Raw genomic sequence first — 12,423 nt, 5'->3', positions numbered from 1 at the left:
CTTGGTGATGGCTAGACATGAGTAACACATTTTAATGACATTTTAATAGCCTTGTTTGCACAGAAGTCACCATAAAGAATAAATAAGATACACAGGAGGTTTCAAAATATACATAGCTATAGATTTAAAAGGGAATATGCATAATCTTCTGTTCTTTGTTGAGTGCTTGCTCAACTATTTAGGGTCAGATCTTTTGTGTGTCGCCAGTACCCATCTAAGCCACGTCTACCAGGTTTTCTTCTCGATCTTCCCAAGGGCTGCACTTACTGCTTCACAGTTCTTCCCGATGGCCTGGTCTGGAGATGGTTTTGTCATTTCAGCCAGTCTCCGTCTGCCTTAAACAGTTGATCGTAGAAACTTGTTCTCTCCTTATTTGTTGGCTTTTTCAGCAAGAGAGCTTTTTTTCATTTTGTTTTCTTATCGATGGGGTAAGAGCCTTGTGCTTATATTTTCTGTAGTTGAGATTTTCTCCCTTCACGTACCTCAGATGGAGGCAAGACCAGATACTATAGCTGTATCTGCATACTTGGTTGCTGGATGTCTCTTAGAGATCTGTTCATCTCTTGGAGGCATTCTTTCTGAGAGCTGGACAACTCAGGCAGGTGGACATAGCTATGCTCAGTGTGCAGAGGCTTCTAGTTCATCTGAGGTATTTCATCTTCCTTTGTGACACTGGTCTTTCATAGAGCTGAATGTTGTGCTAGTTGTACCAGGCATCTATGTTACTCCTTTGTGTACTTAGACGAGAGCTGCAGGTAGTCCCCATGGCCTGATCAGCACCTCCTTCCCCCATTTAAACCTGCCTGCTCTGCCTTCTGCAGTGGCAAAAGTTGGTTAGGCTGGGAACTGATCCTCTCTTCGCAGACTGTTCTTGACACGCATATGACAATGGTGTGAATTTCCTTAGGTACAGATTTGATGTTTGTAAAAATAAAACTAGATACACCTAATTTTTTTCCTCCCCAAACCTTACTTGTAGATGTGACACGTTAATGAGGCAAGCCCCATCCTTTTCACAACAGGGATCTGTATTTCCAGAAGTTTATCTCCGTGCACAAAAGATCATTAGTAATTCATGTCCACCACTGTCGAATGAATGAAGCTGACCAATTTTCAAGGGTGTTCACAGTGAAAAAACCAACTGCTGAACATGCTCGTGGCGGGTGCATTTCTGTGTCTGTATATGGACAACACATTTTTAAGTTCTCTAGTTATTGCCAAGTAGCTTCTCTTTAGGATTACGGAGTAAGAATTCGTGGTATCGGTGGCTTTGAGGTGTTGCATGTCGCAGGTCCACATTCATTTTTTAACACATGAAGATTAGTATTTTATTCTAAGATTCTACTCAGCAGCTGCGGAATTTTACCCCTTTTACCAAGGATCAAATACAGAATCAATCCCTTAGTGCACAGTGACGTAGTCATTTTGTGTTTCTAAAACTATTTGGTGAACATCAGTCAGGCTCAATAGAGCTTCCAAGGCTGAAACCCTTGGGTCTGGAACAGGCCCTGGCTTGCCCGCAGGCTGTGTGCAGCTGCAGCCCACCTTGTACATCTGCCTTTAACCTGGCTTTGCTGTGCCTCTGCTACACCCTGGAGACCGTGGTTTCTGAGGGGAATGTTGGGTGATGTGGTACTTCCTATTACAGGGACACGTATGTATTACTGGAGACGAGGTTTCATTTCCTTTCAGGCTTCGAACAGAGTTGAACAGGTTAATTTTTGTGTGCCAATGTTAATAACTTCCAGTGAGGCTTTTCTTGACAAGATTTTCTAATGTCTCGTTACAAATTTCCCGGGAGAAATCCTGGCTTTATTGACATCTCGGGGAATTTTGCCATTGCCTTAAAAAAAACTTCAGAGCTTGACCTTGTGTTGTGGAGTCTGCATAGCAGAAGTGTTCCTTAGGAAGAAACTTCTTTCTCCAAGTGAATCAGCTGCAAGTGTTTTTCAGAGTCGGTGGTGGCTGGTCACAAGTGCTTAAGACTGTGTGTGAGTTTATGAATATGAAATTGCAAGAGTAGCAGCTCATGATGTCTGTTTTCAGGAAGTTGAATGTTAGTTGTTCCTTTCTGACCTTTTTGGTGTTGTTCTGTCTTTGTCCGTAGAACTCATATGTTTCACTCTTCAAATTTATGTTCATTTTATCCTTCATTTTTTTTTTTGTTTTTTTTAGGACCCAATGTTGTCTTCCAGTGTGAAAGCACCTCAGAGACCCACTATCCAAGTTTGACTGTAGCGTGGAGGCAGGGTGACCAGCCCTGCTCACATATCTCTGACACAATCCTTTTGCTTCGTTTGAACGATAGATCCAGTCAAGAAATTAGGTTTTTGTGGGTTTTCTTACAATCTACAGTTACAGTTGATTTGTAAAAGCGGAAAGGATAGTGGGTCTTTGTGTGGCTTTCACTGCTGTTCATTCTTGTTTCCTTTAGTATTTTTCTTTGGTATTGATAATCGTAGATCATTGGCATGCATATCAAGTTATCGTTTGCATGGTGGGATTGCAGACACACAAAGACCCACTATTTGCACAGTTTATCTGAGCTGTTTTGAATGGGCAGTCGTGTTCTTTTAATGTTGTGATGTACATACTTTGCAGAATGAAAACGTTCGCTGGTTACTGTTCTAATGGACTTGATTTAATCTCATATATTGAGCTTTTAAAATGGGCGGCCTACAAGGCTCATCCAGAAAACAAACCCTACCTGTCTCTGCTGCTGATAGTCACTGTGATTGCAAACACACCGTGAGATCTAAGATTTAGATCAGGCGCAGTCCATCCAGCCTTTTAATACCCTTTTTAACTGGGGAAAGAACTTTTAACCGCAGAGTGGAGGATATTGTAATTTTTTTCTTCCTTCACAGCAGTACTATAGCAGGAATTCAGGTTGTTTTGGCTCAGTATGTCCTATCCCTAAACAACCTCCTTCCTTTAAATATTTTTTTCCGATAAGTCATATTTGCTTTCAGTTTTATCAAACAGCAATCATATACTAGTTACTGCAGTAAGTACTTACACAGCCTCTGTGCTGCTAGAGTCTTTCCCTGCCCCTTTTCTTCATTAAAGAGCTAGTGGTACTGAATAGTGTTTTTACCTGGCTGCAGTCTGCAGTGACTTGAGGAAAGTACTGTCTGAAAGCTGCTGCTCTGCTTTCTGTTAAATAAATGAGCAGCCTAATACACAGGTAACCTCGATAAGGAGACGTTGCCAGAAAACACTAACAGACACCGGGAGCTGAAGGCAGCGCGCTTGGGTTTAAAAAAGGAACGATGCTCCTCAGCTCAAAAGTGGTCCGTGAAGGTACAGTTCTGGCTCGTCAGCAGTGCGGTGCAGCGACGGCGCCCACGTTTTGTCAGCCTGGGGGGAGGGAGGGAGCAGGACATCGGGACTATAACCCTGATACTCCTTTAAATAAAAGGATTAGCTTAGTAGCAGACTGCTTGTTTGATTTAAGTAGTTCTGTGCTCTGGTAACAACAGGAGAGACCTAGTAGAGACAGCATTTAATTTAGTTGGTTTCCTGAACTTGGTTACGAAACAGCAAAAGTCACTTATGCAATCAGAAATGTTTACAAAACACTGTTTGTTTACTATATACATATATATATATATGAATGTTGTGAAGGTACTATCAGGAAAAGGTTGGTCCAGTTGCAGAGATTTAAAAGTCTTTCTCCAAAATTTCTATAGACAGAGTGAGATGTTATGTATTTAATGTACTTGATCAAATAATGTATATGTGTCCTTTAGTTCAGAGAGATGTCTTCTGTGCAATATGGACTACAGCAGCGTGCCTACATAAAACCACAAATGGATTTTTATTCTGGATGTATTTTGTCTAAACCAATATTTTGTTATAGAATGAAATTGTGTTATTGTAGGCAAATGATGTGCTAGATTATTCCTCGAGTATTCTAGCTGACTTGATTTCCTTATGAAACTACATTTTAAGTATTTCTACTAAAATATGCTAATCACCCTGAATTGCCTTCTCTGAATTTCTGACTTTGAAAGCCTGTTTAATCCAGGCTGAGGTGTGCTGTGCTACACCAGTGGCATCAAGCAGTCACTTACTGCAGTCGAATAATTAGGTGATCTTATAAATTATCCCCTTTCTAAAAGGCACTGTTAACCTGTGGGATTTGAGCCAAACAGAGTTCCCAATGTTCAGTGACAGTTTTCCTTGAGTGCCGAATTGCTACTAATTGTCTTCAAAAAAGTGGAAAACAGCTTCCCATCCTGCCTGGGATGTTCTAGGAAACAGTTACGTGGTGCTTTCCAAAGCCAGCTGGCATTCTACCCATTTTTTAGCTGATACAATTGGAGATTAGGGTAGCACTAGGTAAAGTTTCGCGTAAGTAGTGTGAAATACATGGGTGGCTATGTAGATATGAGCACTGATGATTATTGAAACAGCTGCCCCTCAGTTTGAGCTGAGGAGTATTGAAATGAAGCATTCGGGGCTTTCACGGTTACCTTTCCGGGTTTCAGTATTACCTGAGTACACTCTAAATTTTCTAGCTGTAAGAATGATAATAACACACCTTAATAATGCTGATTGAAAGAGATGTAGTCCCTGCCTTCAGTATTTCTCTCTACTGCAAAAGTCTGCCTAACGCAGCTCCAGCACAATCACCTGAGAGCCCTGCTCTCCGCCGCACACGGTGCGGAAAGAATCGTACACATACTTCAGATCATCCATAGGAAAGACTGTGCTGAGGATGTGTTTAAGGCAAGATTACTTTAAAATAATGTTCTGTATCACTGAAGAGGTGTAGCTAATAGAAGCCGGGGTTAAATCAGACTTTTTCTTTAGAAAATGTTACTTTTTCTCCGGTTGCATGCAATCCCTTGTTGGTAAAGGTGCATAGAGTTGGGTTCAGCTGCCATCCCAGCCAGCCAAGTAGAATTAGCATTGAAGCTTCATCCCTTATTTGGGTGAAAAATGTTGGCTTTGGAACCAAGGACAAGGTGGAAAATCAAATTACTTGTTGAGCTGATGGTCCCCAGTGAAGAGCTGAGAGTCTGCCTGTTGCTCAGAGCCGCACAGGTTATCAGTTAGAGCTGAAGCCAACCAGGAACGTAAAATACGGTGTCGCCTGCAGCGCAGCACTTGCTTCATGTTGTTTCCTGTGGGCCAGCAGAGAACAGGGGCCATGGTGTGGCCGGGGCTGAGAGTGTAAACGATGCTGTAAGTGCACAGGAACAGGTACTGAAACGCTTCTGAATTTGTGACTGTCTGGTTTGCACAATGGACTAACGACCTACGAAAGCGTAGTTTTACAAAAGCGTAGTTTGCAGAGTCGAGTTCCCCATCCAGCAGTCGGATCCGTGCAGGGAAGTCTTGTGCCCGGCTGCGGGGCTGGCGTGTGCGAGCAGGCAGCGGGCGTGAGGGGCTGGGGCGGCCAGCGCCGCGCTGTCGTAACGGCGGTGTCGGAAATGTTACAGTTAGGAGCGCAGAAGGCAGGAAGCTCCGACAGAAATGTTACACACTAATAACCGCAATGTCTCCTGCCATCACTGGATGTTTGCGCCATCGCGATGCTTTGTCAGATCGTACCCCTGTGTGATTTTCTGGAGCGGGGTTGAGAACACCTGTACATAAGTCTGCTCGTCGGAATGCCGACAAACCTTGGCCTGTAGCAGTGTCGGGAGCTGCTGCGGGGTCCTGCTGCTTCGATGTCATGAACCAATAAAACTGCTACGTCATGGTGTGCGCTGCCTTAAAAATCTCGTTTGTTGTTCTTCTCGAGCTAGAGTATTCATGTTTGGGGATGATTGTTGAGACATGCAAACGCAGGCTGTGCTTAGCATGAGGCAATTGCTCATCTTTGTTTTTGAACAAAGTTGTAAGATAACTATGCAAATGTGTTTTATTAAAGGGACGCATAAAAGGATCTAGTTTGTCTGTTGTGGTTTTTCTTGTCCATCTGGGGAGGATTTTTTCCCATCTGAATAGCTTGCTACGGGCATTATGTTACCTGGCTCTGTGACGGGGCGACTTACTTTTGCCTTTTTCCTCTTGAAAATTGAATCATAAATTTCTTCTGGTGTAGCACGGAGAGTATGCTGCATTTACTGATGAGGGGAGATTGGGTAAAAGTTCTTACTATGTTTCCCAGGGCTTGATGGAAACCAACCTTTCTACGGTGGTAAATGTCTTGGATTAGTTCCTTTCACGGGTTTCAGTAGGTGCAGAGGCTACCGGTGGCTGCAGGCAGTGCCAGGAGTGCACGGCAAGCGCGTTAGCCTGACGCGTGCCGGCAGAGGCTGGAAAATGGCTGTGGGCGATGTCTGGTGACACCATCGGGCTGTACCAAAGGGGCTGTTTTAACGCCCGCCCGTGGTACTTAAGGTGAGATGTCATCTTCTTGTGGTAGCCTGGGAAAATAGAGGCAGGCTAATGCAGGCAAAAAAACCCAACCCTTATCTGCCTTTTCCAGCCATATCAACTGGCTTGAGCTAAAAAAAAAAACAAACCCAAAATACTAAACACCCTCCCCAACCAAAAAACTCACCACCCAAAAAACCCCACCCACAACCCTAAACAAACTCAAGCTATTTCCTTACAAATGCGGTTCATATGGGGCAGCTCTACCCCGAAACAGTCTCCGCTGGTGACCCGACGCAGTGACGCCTCTGCTGTAGACAGATCCTGCAGGACCTGAGCTCATGTTGGAGGCTGAAGGTGTCCTTCCCGAGCTGTCGTTTTCACGTGTTCTGTCATTGCTTGTGGAGTTTGTTGGGGAAGGGGACGAAGCCCTCGGTGCCCAGGCAGATCTGGGTGAATTTGAAAGCCTTTTATCCATCTGCTTTTTACATCAGGTCTCTGGAACTGGCTTTTGAGTGAAGAATTTTAATGCACTCCACCTTTTTTAACAAAGAAAAAAATTGAAATTTTTTAAAATGATGCTAGGTCTCTAATCTCTCTTTCATTGGAGGATTTCTTTTCTTCAGAAAGTGTCACTCTTCCCCTTGAACGTACTCAAATCCAGAATATGTCAGTAATTGAAAAGGTTTTCTCCCCCAGCCGCCCATGTTTTTCAGACATTTGGATCTCCTGCAGAGTAGAACATCATCTAACTGTGAAACTCGGTAGTTTTTCGTGCAGAGTTAGTTATGTTAGTAGGAAGAAAGTATTTCTCTTTTGGGTATATTTGGAGAAGGAAGTATAATTTTAACCATAACCTCAGAGACTGGGATTGCCTGTTTATAAACCCTGCAGCTTGTTTTACCCTGCCCCTGCAAGACAGCCGCTTCCTCGCCTTGGAGAGCGGGATTTGTCACCGAAGGTACCACCGCTGCCGCAGGCATCGCTCTCCTGCGCTGCCCCGAGTTCAGCGGTACCGGGCAGCCACCGCTTGCGGTGCTGCTCTCGGGAGGGAGCCGGGCGGGCCATGTCCCGCGCTGTCCCTCCGAAGGCGAGGCAAACCTCGTACCTCGTCCGCAGAGGGAAGCGAGTCCCCGGCGTGGGCAGCTCGGATTCCCCTCTGCAGGCACTCCCAAAAAGCTCGCTGCTCTCGCTTAGCTGCGTGGGGAGCTTGGGATGACGCTTCGCCAGACAGAAGCCAAACCAACAGCATGCTGCTGCCAAAAAAAGGCAGTTTTACTGCTTCCACACACATTCCTGGCTGCTAAACTAGCAGAAAAGTACTGTTTTCTTTTTCCCCCCCCTCGGGATTCGTTTGCTGCCAGGGAGTGAAGCTGGGAGTCAGACGAGTGCCAGAACTGATGGGAGGGAAGGAGGGAACAGGAATGTGGGAGGAGGGCAGGCAGAGCAGCAGGTCCACGCTTTCCGTACCAGTGAGCCCATGGGCTGCTGTGGCCGCTTTGGAAAAACGCTGGCAAATGGGCTAGGTCGGTTGTCCTGTTCTCTGTCTCGTTCGCCTTTCTTCCCTTCAGATCCAAGCGCCTGGGCTCACCCTCTCAAATCAGGTGTGCGGACTGTGTACTGAGCTTCTGTGCCACTATCATCAGACCCATCAAAATCTGGGGTGTTTTCACTAGTCCTTATTTAAATATAAAATAGCACTCCCCCATTCATCCTAAAAGCTGGCAGTCCTAACAAGGTTAGTGCAGGAGCCAGTTAATTTAACTGCATTTTTGTATCTGATAATGAGCTTATAAACCAAATCTATTGTAGGTGCATAGAAGAAGGCCTCTTTTCCTTCCAGCGTTTGCTTCACCTTTAAGCAGGCGGTGTGAGACAGGCACAAATGGGAGCGCGTGGACGTTGTCGCAGCTGTGAGAGCAGCAAGCAGCAGCGGGAGCACCAGTCTGTCCCTGCTTCTGCTGCAGGGGTGCACCTTGTGGTAGAAAAGAACCACGTGGTCAGGGCTGAGACTTCCACATCTGGACAAATGAAATCCGGTTACTGTGCAAGCCCTCGATTATCCTCAAATTATCAAAATCTTAGGAAGCAGGCGGGCTTAAACTCGGTCCTGTGCAGGCTAAAGAATGACACTGGAATCCAGAGGTAGCACACATTGGCCACAGTCCATCTGGATGGACTGAGATACCAAACTTCATAGGAATCGCCTTCATCTGTAACTTTACTCCTTTTTCTCATCTAACTTTGGCCTGACTGTAGCTTTGGGAATAACTAAGGCCAGAAGCAGCATTCTGCATGATCAAAAAGCTGCAGTCCCTGATCTCTTCATAAAAAGGGGCATTTTTTCAAACCCTGGCAGAAAGCTTAAGCTTCCTTAGGGGTACAAAACAGAACTGAAAAGTCCTGATTTTAAATAAGCTATTGCCTTCACTGGTTTACTTATTTGTGTTGTTCGGAGGGTTTCCCTGTGAAAATACTTTGAGTGGTATCATCAGACTTCATTTGACGAGTGTTTGCTGCTGAAGGGTGCTGCTCCTGCAGAGCAGTTTGATGCCTGTCCGGCAGGAACCGCACAAGCCTATGAGGTTCCCATTAGCCCACTGGCACATCAAGCTTAGCCAAATGTTCAGTGTTTCTTGGGTTTTTTTTCCCCACAGATTTATTACTGACTCATTTTCATTTCATTATTTAGAGCGACCTTCACATAAACAGATCTGTACATGGGCACTGAATAAAGTCACTTTCTAGTGTCCTAGAGGTGTGAGGGTGACAAGGGAGACACAGCCCTTCGTGCTGTAGGTCACGCTGCCTGTCACCACCCCTGCCAGCTTTCAGAAGGTGTCGTTCCTCTAGAAACACCAGATCTAAGTGAGTCTCTGCAATGCCCTTTCTGCTGTCCTGAAAAATCCACAGTTCACGTTGTATTGCAACCTGATGCCGCCACATCAAGTGATAGATGTGTGTTCTCAGATGCTCTGTAATCGGCTTTTTTATTTCCCTGCTACTTTGCAGTACTCTGCTAGCAAGTGGCAGCTGACAGAGGGACAGAGTTTGACTTTCTGTGCTCTCCTTTACCCATCTAAACAGATTTACCACTTGGTTTTTCCCGGTTTTGATTCAGTTACTAAATATCGGACATCGTTGTCACGCTTACTAACACGTATACAGTAGCGAAAAAGCAGCGTGAAGCTGTAGGGTCTGCATGTGGTTACAGACAACTTGGGGTCTGTGTCATTGAATGTCTGCGTGGTCCTGTGCATGATTTTGATTATTCATACTTCAGGCATAAAAATGATTCAAGCTATTTCAGGCTCACCTTGCTTCTAAATGAGAAAAAAAGCTGTGCAACTGTAAAGTGACACAACTATAATATTATGCATTGCAAATGTACAAATTTGCACTGGTGGTCTGTATCATTAATTAATCACCAGGGCAGAGTACTTCAGAAATGGGGTAGAGATTAAAGGTGCGATGTCAGAAGTCAGACACGTTCTAGATGACTTCATCTCGCAAAAGACATTGCGTAAGGCGAGAGAAAATGACAGTTTTGAAGCAATACGACAGAAAGGGAGAAGAGATGAGAAAAATCATGAGACAAATGGAGTGGCATAAGTCAGGAGTTCTTTTTTGGCATCACAGCACCAGAACAAGGGATGTTTGAAGAAATAAAAAGATGACAGACTGAAAAAAGACAAAAAGCGGGGAGGGGGTCGCCTACTGCATCACTCCATCTTGAAACCCGTTGCTGCTGTGGACAGGGATTTTAAAGACAACCGACGTGTGTGTGTCTGCACTGCCAGCTGGTGTATGCTGATGCAGTTCTGTTAATTTGTCAGCTCTGATGGCCTGAGTGGGATCTGAGCGACTGGCTTGCTTCTTGTAGGGTGTGCGGACCTCCAAAGCCTTGACACTATGCAGCCGATGGAGAGGAAGAGGCAGGGCTACATTCACGAGCTCATTCAGACGGAGGAAAGGTACATGGATGACCTTCAGCTTGTCTTAGAGGTGAGATGTCTCGGGTGTGACAATGCATTTGGGAGAAAACCGCCTCTGTCCTACTGAATAACAGCAATAAAGGGATTCTTACGCACTGTGAAGTGCTGGAGGAAGAAGGTGAGGTTATGTGAGCACCTCCCTTTCTAGTGGTTGTCCACCAGGCAAAAACATCACATCGCGAAAGCCGTCATCTTACAAGGACCTTCCTGGTTCCCAAATCCTGTTCTTGAGTGTCTGGGCTCAGTGTGAAGCTGATGGGCTGGGCTGGGTTGTCCGGTAAAGCTGCACAGGCTCTCAGCAGAAGCTGTACGAGTACTGTAAAAGTTGATTGCCTGCCTTTGTCTCCGATTTTATTTCTGGAAGCAAGACTGGAGACCTGGGCACAGAGGAGCCTGATGAAGTTCAGCAAGGGCAAGTGCAGGGTCCTGCACCGGGGAGGAACAACCCCATGCACCAGTACAGGCTTGGGGCAGACCTGCTGGAGAGCAGCTCTGCGGAGAGGGACCTGGGTGTGCTGGTGGACGACAGGTTGACCATGAGCCAGCAGTGTGCCCTGGCTGCCAAGAAGGCCAATGGGATCCTGGGGTGCATTAGGAGGAGTGTGGCCAGCAGGTCGAGGGAGGTTCTCCTCCCCCTCTACTCTGCCCTAGTGAGGCCCCATCTGGAGTACTGCATCCAGTTCTGGGCTCCACAGTTCAGGAAAGATGAAGAGCTACTGGAGAGAGTCCAGTGGAGGGCTACGAGGATGGTCAGGGGACTGGAGCATCTCTCCTACGAGGAAAGGCTGAGGGAGCTGGGCTTGTTCAGCCTGGAGAAGAGAAGGCTGAGAGGGGACCTTATAAATGCTTACAAATATCTGCAGGGTGGGTGTCAGGAGGATGGGGCCAGGCTCTTTTCAGTGGTGCCCAGCAACAGGACAAGAGGCAGCGGGCACAAACTGCAGCAGAGAAAGTTCCAGCTGAACATGAGGAAGAACTATTTCACTCTGAGGGTTCTGAGGGTGACGGAGCACTGGAACAGGCTGCCCAGGGAGGTTGTGGAGTCTCCTTCTCTGGAGATATTCAAGACCCGCCTGGACAAGGTCCTGTGCAGCCTGCTGTAGGTGACCCTGCTTTGGCAGGGGGGGTAGGACTAGATGACCCACAGAGGTCCCTTCCAACCCCTGCTATTCTGTGATTCTGTGACCCCCTCACTAGGCAGCGCAGGAACTGGCCAGCATTGGGTGGTCTTGGGCATCTGACAACCTCTTGATGTAAAACCACTGCATGGTGAAGTGTTAAAGATGTTACACAGAGCGAGTTACACAGGCACGCAGCTACCCAGGGTCCCGGAGAGAAGCTGTCGTTCTGCGTGCAGGTTGGCTGCGAGCGCTCTGGGTGTGGGGACAGGGGCGATGCGTAGGTGTAATTTGTGTAGGGGTTGACTCCAAAATCATGGGAATGCTCTGCCTGCAGGTCCCAGCGCTCGGCCCCACTTCGCCAGTGGCGATGCTGGCGTCGGAGTGAGGTCCCACACTTAGGAAAAATAGCGACAGCTGTCACAAGCACTAGTAAGGGATTGCTTTAAACTTCTCCTGAGAAACTGGGCACAAAAATGCAAAGTTGATACTAGGCTAAACAAGAGGCTGAGCTGCTTTTGTCTGTGAAGAATTGCTCACCTTTCTGATCTTGCGTCTGCAGGTTTTCCTGAAGCCGATGGCTGATTCGGGCTACCTCACGGAAGGAGAAATGGGGCTGATCTTCGTTAACTGGAAGGAACTCATCATGTCAAATACAAAGCTACTGAAGTGAGTCCTTACGCACATTGTTACGTTTTCCTCTTCGTCTTCATTCTCTTGTTGCTCTCCCCGGGAAGTTTTCTGGTTTTAGGGTAAATGTTTCTGTCCTTGCTGATTGTTTCCTGTGCACGCGTGCACTCAGAGCGGCGGAGTGCATTCGGACTGCCTCCCAGAGAGGGAGCTGCTATGAGAGAGGGGCACAGACAGCAAGAACAGATGCACATTTGCTGTAATGCCTGAGACACGGAGCCTATGCAAAAGCGTGCGCACGGGAGGCCTTCTTCCCGGTTTTCTGCAAAGCAACCTTCTGTCCTCTA

At 46.5% G+C, this 12,423-nt stretch overlaps 1 protein-coding gene across 4 annotated transcripts in view; it reads left to right on the top strand.

Moving 5' to 3' along the window:
- Window positions 1-12,423, top strand: part of ITSN2 (intersectin 2) — a 94,303-nt gene that overhangs the window by 73,007 nt on the left and 8,873 nt on the right. For 3 of the 4 annotated variants that reach the window (XM_075414933.1, XM_075414932.1, XM_075414931.1), the window contains 2 exons: window positions 10,217-10,338; window positions 12,009-12,115. In XM_075414933.1, the coding sequence (XP_075271048.1) occupies window positions 10,217-10,338; window positions 12,009-12,115 (229 nt within the window). Of the gene's footprint in view, window positions 1-2,175; window positions 5,900-10,216; window positions 10,339-12,008; window positions 12,116-12,423 lie in introns of those variants that run through there. The other variant, XM_075414935.1, reaches the window with a different exon arrangement.

This window comes from Opisthocomus hoazin, chromosome 2, assembly GCF_030867145.1.
Source record: "Opisthocomus hoazin isolate bOpiHoa1 chromosome 2, bOpiHoa1.hap1, whole genome shotgun sequence".
NCBI lineage: Eukaryota > Metazoa > Chordata > Aves > Opisthocomiformes > Opisthocomidae > Opisthocomus > Opisthocomus hoazin.
This window is presented reverse-complemented; position numbering and strand designations above follow the sequence as displayed.